The sequence below is a fragment of the Arachis stenosperma genome, chromosome 9 (genome assembly GCF_014773155.1).
Source record: "Arachis stenosperma cultivar V10309 chromosome 9, arast.V10309.gnm1.PFL2, whole genome shotgun sequence".
Taxonomy (NCBI): Eukaryota; Viridiplantae; Streptophyta; class Magnoliopsida; order Fabales; family Fabaceae; genus Arachis; species Arachis stenosperma.
Genome location: NC_080385.1, coordinates 144,099,631 through 144,109,268, shown reverse-complemented (window position 1 = coordinate 144,109,268; position 9,638 = coordinate 144,099,631). Strand labels below are relative to the sequence as shown.

At 36.4% G+C, this 9,638-nt stretch overlaps 1 protein-coding gene and 1 non-coding gene across 2 annotated transcripts; both read right to left on the bottom strand.

Moving 5' to 3' along the window:
* Positions 1-4,674: 4,674 nt before the first annotated feature.
* Positions 4,675-6,171, bottom strand: LOC130950012 (protein MAIN-LIKE 1-like). The gene is made up of 4 exons (XM_057878583.1): positions 6,091-6,171; positions 5,232-5,998; positions 5,045-5,132; positions 4,675-4,956 (listed from the first exon to the last, which is right to left on the bottom strand). Exons 1-4 carry the CDS (start codon positions 6,169-6,171, stop codon positions 4,675-4,677), a joined length of 1,218 nt encoding a protein of 405 aa, XP_057734566.1.
* A 3,060-nt stretch (positions 6,172-9,231) lies between these two features.
* Positions 9,232-9,315, bottom strand: TRNAL-CAA (transfer RNA leucine (anticodon CAA)). Its single transcript has one exon. It is a non-coding gene; the product is annotated as a tRNA-Leu (tRNA).
* Positions 9,316-9,638: the final 323 nt, after the last annotated feature.

The following is a 9,638-nucleotide window of genomic DNA, read 5'->3' as shown; positions in this document are numbered from 1 at the left end:
GTCACTGATCGCTACTACCGCAATCTCTAACTTTTTACCACCACTCGAGTTAAAATATTTTTTCATCAAACTCTCATCTTTAGCTACTAGCATTTCTACTGCTATGGCTGGTGCACGAAATTGTGATCTCAATGGCGCCAACAACTTGGTACGCACAATTGTAATATCACTCTTCTTCACAACTTCGCACAACTAACCAGCAAGTGCACTGGGTCGTCCAAGTAATAAACCTTACGTGAGTAAGGGTCGATCCCACGGAGATTGTCGGCTTGAAGCAAGCTATGGTCATCTTGTAAATCTCAGTCAGGCGGATTCTAATGGTTATAATGGTTTTCTAATATAAAGATAAATAAAGCATAAAATAAAGATAGAGATACTTATGTAATTCATTGGTGAGAATTTCAAATAAGCGCATGAAGATACTGTGTTCCTTCTGAATCTCTGCTTTCCTACTGCTTTCATCCAATCATTCTTACTCCTTTCCATGGCAAGCTGTATGTAGGGTGTCACCGTTGTCAATGGCTACTTCCCATCCTCTCAGTGAAAATGGTCCAAATGCGCTGTCATAGCACGGCTAATCATCTGTCGGTTCTTGATCATGTCGGAATAGGATCCATTGATCCTTTTGCGTCTGTCACTACGCCCAACACTCGCGAGTTTGAAGCTCGTCACAGTCATCCCATCCCATATCCTACTCGGAATACCACAAACAAGGTTTAGACTTTCCGGATCTCAAGAATGCTGCCAATGGATTCTAGCTTATACCACGATGATCTCACAGAATGGGAGGCTCGGTTGTCAGGCGAGGCAACCATGCATTGTGGGTTAGGAATCCAAGAGATACACACTCTAACTTTCGCAGGTAGAACGGAAGTGTTTGTCAGGCACGCGTTCATAAGTGAGAATAGTGATGAGTGTCACGGATCATCACATTCATCAGGTTAAAGTGCGAATAAATATCTTAGAATAAGAATAAGCATGAATTGAATAGAAGAACAATAGTACTTTGCATTAATACTCGAGGAACAGCAGAGCTCCACACCTTAATCTATGGTATGTAGAAACTCCACCGTTGAAAATACATAAGTGATAAAGGTCTAGGCATGCCGAATGACCAGCCTCCCTAAATGGAATATGAATTCAAAAATAGGGAAAAAGACCCCTAGTACAATAGTAAAAAGTTCTATTTATACTAAACTAGTTACTATGGTTTACAGAAATAAGTCTAAGTGCAGAAATTCAGTTCTGGGGCCCACTTTGGTGTGTACTTGGGCTGAGCTTGAGCTTTACATGTGCAGAGGCTTCTCTTGAGGTTAAACGCCAAGTTGTAACATGTTTTTGGCATTTAACTCTGGTTTGTGACGTGTTTCTGGCGTTTTACTCCAGAATGCAGTATGGAACTGGCGTTGAATGCCAGTTTGCGTCGTCTAAACTCGAATAAAGTATGGATTATTATATACTGCTGGAAAGCCCTGGATGTCTACTTTCCAACTCGATTGAGAGCGCGCCATTTGGAGTTCAGTAGCTCCAGAAAATCTATTTCGAGTGCAGGGAGATTAGAATCCAACAGCATCTGTAGTCCTTTTTCAGCCTCCTATCAGATTTTTGCTCAGGTCCCTCAATTTCAGCCAAAAAATACATGAAATCACAGAAAAACACATAAACTCATAGTAAAGTCCAGAAATGTGAATTTTACATAAAAACTAATAAAAACATCCCTAAAAGTAGCTAGATCCTACTAAAAACTACCTAAAAACAATTCCAAAAAGTGTATAAATTATCCGCTCATCAATGGCCACTAACACCACTGCCCCATCTCTTATTAAAATAATATAATAAAAATAAAAATAAACATAGATGGTATTGATCATTGTCGTGACGTTAAGCAGACTATACCATCCTACTTTAAGGAAATCTTGAACCCTCGGTTGGCTCACGAGCATTTATAAATAAGGAGGAGAACTTACTCATAAGACCACAAAACATTAATTTATTCTTTCAATTTAAGGTAGAACAGCAGGTTAGTGGGAACTTCTATAACAATTTTTAGTTTTAATGGAACTGCTAGGTTTTGAAGAATAAAAGCATTTGAAGACTCTGGTAGGTGGTAGCTAGATCAAAAGAAAGAGTGAACCAGTTTCATCACTCATGCATCAACTTTAATCGAGGAGGATAATTTAAAAAAAATCTCAAAACCATCCTGTTAAATAAAACATAATGTTTTGAAGACTTTTATAATAAAGTAACCTAATTATAATTTTCTTATATTCTCCCATTAATAACGAAAATAAATTCATTTTAGTTATCATATGAGTTAGCAGAGTTAATAATAAAGTAGAGTAAAGTATCGCTTTTATCCAACTTTTTTATTGAAATGCGCATGGAAAAATGTTTAATTCCCAATATACGCATGGTTTGAAACGCTTCCTTAAATACGCACAGCCAATTCGCAAGGGTCAGTCACGAAATGGAAATAGGAGCCATCTCAAGAATGGTGGCCACGAAATGGAGCCTTCATTTCTGCTTCATCATCCATGAATTGGAGCCACCACTTCAGCCTCGGCAGACGCGAAATGGAGGTAGATTAGCAGACACGAGGTGCACAAATCAAGTGGGGCACACACGAAAGGGGCAGCAAATTTTGTTTGTACCACACACGAAATGAGGCAACTTAGTGTGTACCGCACATGAATTGGAACCATTGTTATGCTATAAAAACCCTGCGAAGAGAGGAAGTGAGGCCACAACTCATATTCACCCTTCTTATAGTTTCTTTTCCTCTTCGTGAATCCCATTTCTATAAGTCTTAGATTCAACAACTTTTGTTGTGGAAATGGATTCTGAACATATATATGTGATCTTATATCCAAATGGTGAAATTTCTCATACAGCTGAAGGAGTAACGTTTATGTGTGATGATCCACTTTGGATAATAATTTCCCCGCAATCATGTTTGCAACAGTTTAATTATTAAATCTCGATGAATACTAGGTTGATTAGAAAAAAGGAAATCAGTAGCCTGATTTACAGGATGCCAGTTGCGGTGGTGAATTCGTTTGCTTAAAAAAAATGCAGATTAAATCAGACCAGCATGTGTCGATGATACGTGCAAGCATCTATTCCATGGAACTTTATCTGAAGCTTTAAGATGTAGGTGGTAGCTCGTCTAATTCGAATAACTTAGAAGAAATGAGAAATTTTGGTGCGGCTGAAGCTATTCCCTTTCCCGAGATTGGTAGGACTCGGAGTTCCTCTTTTAACGTGTTCGTGACGCCGGGACAGAATGCTAAAAATCCTCACAGACGTCCCCCCCTCACAAGCTATTTTGCACCCCCGGAAGGTATTGTTGATGGGCTGGCAATCTCGTCTGATGAAGATGAGATTAAGGATGATAGCGGTGATGAAGCAGAAGTGGTTCCTAAAACCCAACCGCCTCAGGGCGAAAGGGCCATCCCAACTTGAGCCGAACCGGTAAGTATGATAGGGGTTGGACGTGGATCCAGCAGCACTCTGGGAAACTATCTTGCACTGAGTCTTGGTCCAATGAACTCGACTACAGCGGAAGACATACCGAGCACCTATGCCATGACCGGTGAAATAGAAGTGGAGATTGGCCTGAAGTTCCTGAATAAAGAAACAGCAATGCTTGCTATTAAGAACTACAACATTCGTAGAAGCGCAGAATACAAAGTTGTAGAGTCAGATCAGACTAGGTATGTATGTCGATGCAAACATTTTGGTGACTAATGTCGTTAGATGGTACGTGTAGCGAAGACGAGGGCTTCGAGATTTTGGGAAATCTGAAAATACCAGGGGCCTCACAGTTGTTTGGCAACTACGACCTCGCAAGATCATGCACAACTCGATAGTAGTGTCATATGCCAACATGTATTCCCCATGGTCCAGGTAGACGCCACCATATGCATTAAGGTATTGCAGGGTGATGTAGAGTTAGCATACGGATACAAAGTGTCATATAAGAAGCTCTGGCTAGCGAAGCAAAGGCAATAGCTAGAATCTATGGAGACTGGGATGACTCATACAACTAGCTGCGGAGATATCTCAACGCGTTGCAAACTTTCATTCCAGGTATAAATACATGTCAATTTATTCCAATTTATTGATGATCTACGGAGACTGAGTCAATTTTTCACATTTGTTGATGTACAATTTATTCCACTAATTGTGTTAGGTACAATTGTGGATATACAAACTCGACCGTACTACATGGGAAACATGCTCGACAGTGACAGTGTCATATTTCATCAAGTTTTCTGATCATTCCCATCGTGTGTTGAAGCATTCAAGCACTACAAGCCACTGGTATCGGTTGACGGAACACACTTGTATGGCAAGTACACAGGGACCTTATTGATGGGAATAGCACAGGATGGGGTCAACAACATACTGCCCATAGCTTTTGCGCTTGTCGAAAGAGAGAATACAGACTCGTGGTACTTTTTTCTTTCAAACTTAAGGAGGCATGTAGCTACTCATTCGGGAATTCTACTTATCTCTGCCGGGGAACCTGCCGGAGTCATCACCTCTGGGATCATGCAACACATCGGGGGCTGACAGAAACCTCTTACTCCGCGCACAGTACCACCTATAATAATCATGACTCGGGCGTAATGTATCTGCTCGATCAATCTGTAGCCGGTATGATACAGTATGTCAGTTTGCCCACACTTCGAACCATGTTTGTAGGCGGATGGGGCACCATCCATCGTCGTTGCGAGCCGATTGTCCATGAAAGCTATCGATGTTCAACGGAGGGTTTGGCAGTCCTTGTTTTCCCCCGAACTGACGCATGACTCTGTCTATGTTAACAATCTCGATCCACCAGAATAATATCAAAGGCATGACCGCTGTATAGAAATCTCCATGTGGGGCACCTAGAAATCCCCCCAGCACTCTCGACATAATATGTGCATCCATGTACGACATCCACATAAACTACAAGCACCAAACATCCAAGAAACCGTTAAACATATGCATGTGATGAAAAAATAATCCAACTGTTTCAAATTATGACATTAATTACCTCATCCACCTTTAGGTTGTCCAACCTCAAGCGGTGCCTAAGCAAGCGTTGCTCAGCATAGTCATTCTTCCCTTTCTTACCTGCCCACCTATACAGAAACATGTTGCTCATAACGTAGTTTCATTTCAAACGCACATGAAATAGTACAAATACAAAACAACAAATGAGATGTGGTATAATGTATTACCTTGTAGCTAAGGGGAAGTTATACGGACTCGTCACTTCTGGTGCCCAAAAAGGTAGCCTATAGTATATCCATGACATCAGTAACGTATGGCAGCCAGCCATTCCCTCCATGTTATAATCAGTTGCTAGGCACATTGCTCTATATAACCAACAGAGAATCGCACTGCCCCAGCTATAGGTACTAATGGCGTTATAGTTGGCCAAGAGAGGAAGATAACGGATATGGACCGTGTTGTTTGCCTTGTCCGGAAGTAGAATGCCACCCAGCAAATACAGAATGTAACAACGTGCGTACTGTATGATGGCGTCCTTTGGAGAGTCCAGCGGCATCTGTTGGAGCCGACTTCTGAGCCACTTCAATTTTATGTTAAACTTTGTAGTCCCAACATGTCCATCAAGAACTTCACCAAGGAGTTCCTCACACCATTGCCAAATATCTTTCTGGTGGAACTTACTCCAAGACCTTAGAGTGCTGCTCACCAGCTCACCATCGATTGGTAACCCCAACTGCATAGCAACATCCTCCAGAGTAACAGTACACTTACCCCATAGGAGGTGGAATGTGTGGGTCTCAGGATGCCATCTTTCCACAAGAGCGCTAATAAATGGGCTGTCATATTCAAAATGCTTTATCAAAGACGCATAATAGAATCTGGCTCTTCTCAGATACGGTTCAAGCATCTGCCTCATAATCTCCATACTTGGATCTGCTTCATCTGAAGTAAAAAGGTCGACTAGTGTGCCATGCGGAGTCAACACACGTGCCGACTGAAATAGAAAAGGATTAAAACACAATTATTCAATTTACAACAATTTTTTTAATCATCAATAAATTTTTATTTATTTATTAAAAAACTCACCTTCAAATGTAAATGCGCAGAAATGTGAAATTCATCTAACCTATTAAGGTTTTCTTCCACATTAATTCCACTACTACTCATTTTTATGAATTAAAAAAATATTTCTCCAGTATAAAAATTTTTTTAACTGCACCACAAACACAACAACACACTAAACCCCACTACTTCTTTCCTGTTTCCTACCATTCGAATTGGTCCCTTCCCCTTTACCCTCTTTTATATTGCTTCACCCACAACACTATAATAAATTGCCTCTCAAACTACCCACTGCATGCTCGTACGGGAACTATCACTACTAGGAGTTGCTGCCTTCATTGCCCCGCTGCCATTTCGTGTGTGTCATACCTGAGGTCCACCATTTCGTGGCTGATGCACTAGAAATGGGTTGTGTCAGACAGCAGACTACATTTCGTGGCCACCATTCTTGAGATGGCTCCTATTTCCATTTCGTGGCTGACCCTTGCGAATTGGTTGTGCGTATTTAAGGAGGAGTTTCAAACCATGCATATATTGGGAATCAAACATTTTTCTATGCGCATTTCAGTAAAAAAGCCATTTTTGTCCCTAACGTTTAGGGTAAGTCTCAAAGTTATCCCTAACGTTTAAATCATCCTAATTAAATTCCTAACGTTTTAAAATTAGCTAAATGTTGTCCTGCCATTAGAGATCTGTTAACATAATTGACGACGGGACAAAATTGAGACGATTTTGAAACGTTAGGGACGTAAATAGGACGAAAACATTGGGGAAAAAAACGATACATAAAAATAAATTTTAATTTTATCCTTAAATAATATCAATTTTTTACGGTACATAGTTATTCAATTATTTTTTAACACATCTAAGTAAATTACACTTAATCACATTACTTTCATTTTAAATAAATTTATTTTTTTTATAATTTTACTTTTAAAGATTTTTACTTAAACATTAAAGAATTTCGATACATTAAAGACAAAAGGTACAATTTATACTCTATTGTAGTATCATTTTGATTGTGTACTAAAAATATAAACCTTTTTGGTACATAAATAATTTTAAGAATGACCTACAAACATGGTCAAACAAGAGTCAAGTTCCTCTTAAAGGTATTGGGTAAAAGTATGGAACCCAAAAGAACACCTTGAGGAGTTGAATTTTTCTTCAGTGGGAACTAAATTGGTGGAAGTGGATTGGTTGGATTTGGAGTGTAAAGATGTCATCTAGTTAAAAGAAAACCAAACTAGATGTCCCTTCACTGATGTCACATGCCATGAGCTTTAGTTTAACGTGTGGAAATCAACTTCCTCCATTCAACAGTTGAAAATACTTAAAGTGACGGGAATACTAAAAGATATTTGGAATAAAAAGGAGTAAACCAAATATCAGACTAAAACCATTGGATAATAGATTTCCTCTTCATCATGGTTTTACACTATAAAAAGGACCTCAAGCCACCTCTGTAAAGCACCCTTTACCTTTCACATTCTTCTAGATCTTTCTGACTTCTGAAGCTAATAAGCTAAAAAATCCATCTTTTCCTCTACCCAAATTTTCTTTCATTGTTCTTCATTTCATTCACCACCTTCACGAGTAAAAACTGGCATTCTGGTGTTCCACCAAAACACTCGACAACCATTAACCAACCCCTGTCTACTTTAAACAAAGGTCATTCATCCTTTTGTGACATTAATAGAGGTCTCAACACTTGTTCTCCACCTCTATTTCTCATCATTAGTTCTTGTATTGTTTATTTGCCATTAATAGAAGTGTTTTTCCTCACAAGTTTACTTATCCCGAATCTCTCATCTTAACAATTATTTTTCACTTAATCTATTTTCACGAAATCCATCCGAATCACATTTTTTTCTTTTTTGCAAGTTTATATACTAGTCATTTTACAAATATTTCATGATGAATAAAAATCTTTGAGAATAAAATTATAAAAAAAAATTTATTAGAATAAAATGATTAAATTTAATTTACTTAAATGTGGTTAAAATATAATTGAATAACTGTGTACCGTAAAAAATAATATTATTAATAGATAAAATTAAAATTTATTTTTATGTATCGTTTTTGTCTCAACGTTTTCGTCCTATTTAAGTCCTTAATTTTTAAAATTGTTTTAGTTTTGTCCCGCCGTCAATTCTGTTAATAGATTCCTAACGGTAGGACAACATTAAGCCGATTTTAAAATATTAGAAACTTAAATAAGACGATTTAAACGTTAGAAATAATTTTAAAACTTACTCGAAATAATTTTAAAACTTACTCCAAATGTTACGGACAAAATAATACTTTACTCAATAAAATATACCAATGAACGTAAGAAATAACACAGGTTAAAGATGAACGTCTTGAAATAGTGGTTTGTATGAATAATTAGAGTTGTATTTTAACGATAATATTAAAGGATATATTTAGTATAACTGAAATTATGAAATATAGTCATATAGATGAGGATTTTAAATAACTTTATATTATGGACGTTTACTTGAAATCAATTTCTTTGGATAGTTACTAAGTGATATTTAGATATATTATTATATAAATAATATATCGTACATGTAATTGATTAATACTAACCATAGGACATAGAACAAAAAATCAATGAATCGTTCAGTATTTTTCACTTTCTACGTAAAGAGTTTCTATTTGAAACAGTAGTTTAATTTTGTTAATTTATATATTAAGATAAAATATGTATTGATTATTGAACACTAGTTCAACAAGGACAAGAGCAATGTTTCTAAATTATGTCATTCTTATTTGTAGATCTGAGGTTATGTAAATATAAAACCACAAATAAATGAAGTTATGGCTCAAATTTCTCTAGTATTCTTGAAGATTTGAAAATCTTTTTTCAGTATGCTTTACAATGCTTTTTTGTTTCACTTTATCATATAAGTAATTTAATTTGATGATATTTAAATATTATGTTTCTTGCTTCATATTATGCCTTATATATTATTTATTATGACGATAAATTATGTTAGGTTTTATTTATATTTTTAATTTATTAAGTACTCACTACATTTTGTCATTTTTTATACGAAATATAAACATTATATATTTGTTAATGACTAAATATGCTTAAACAAATGACCTTTTTTATAAGGTAGTAGTAGTGATAGAGAATAAAAATAACAAATTTGGAATTGTCAGAAGTGGGATTTGAACCCACGCCCTCGTTAGAGGACCAGAACTTGAGTCTGGCGCCTTAGACCACTCGGCCATCCTGACTTGTTGATAAAAATTTCTAAAATTTATAAAAGAATCTTTTATAATATTATTTTTCAATTTTATTTAACATAACATGTAGTCATGTATGTTGCACACTGTAATATATGTTAATGTATGCATTTATGTATTCTAGTAATATATCATCTCTCATATTAAATCATTTTTCTTCACTCCCTACTTTTTTTCAAATATTAAATATTTTTTTAATTTTATAATTTTCATTCCCTATACAATTAATAATATATATAGTCAATCCAATTAAATAAGATATCTTCCACATATGATTTTTTATTTTTAAATTAATTTTTTATATTTTTAAATAA

Bases quoted from the DNA above. Each gene is read 5' to 3' on its own strand.
- LOC130950012 (XM_057878583.1), bottom strand. From the start codon at position 6,171: ATGAGTAGTAGTGGAATTAATGTGGAAGAAAACCTTAATAGGTTAGAT. The intron at 5,999-6,090 runs GTGAGTTTTTTA...TTTCTATTTCAG, and splicing joins CTGCGCATTTACATTTGAAG to TCGGCACGTGTGTTGACTCC. The intron at 5,133-5,231 runs GTAATACATTAT...GTTTCTGTATAG, and splicing joins AACTTCCCCTTAGCTACAAG to GTGGGCAGGTAAGAAAGGGA.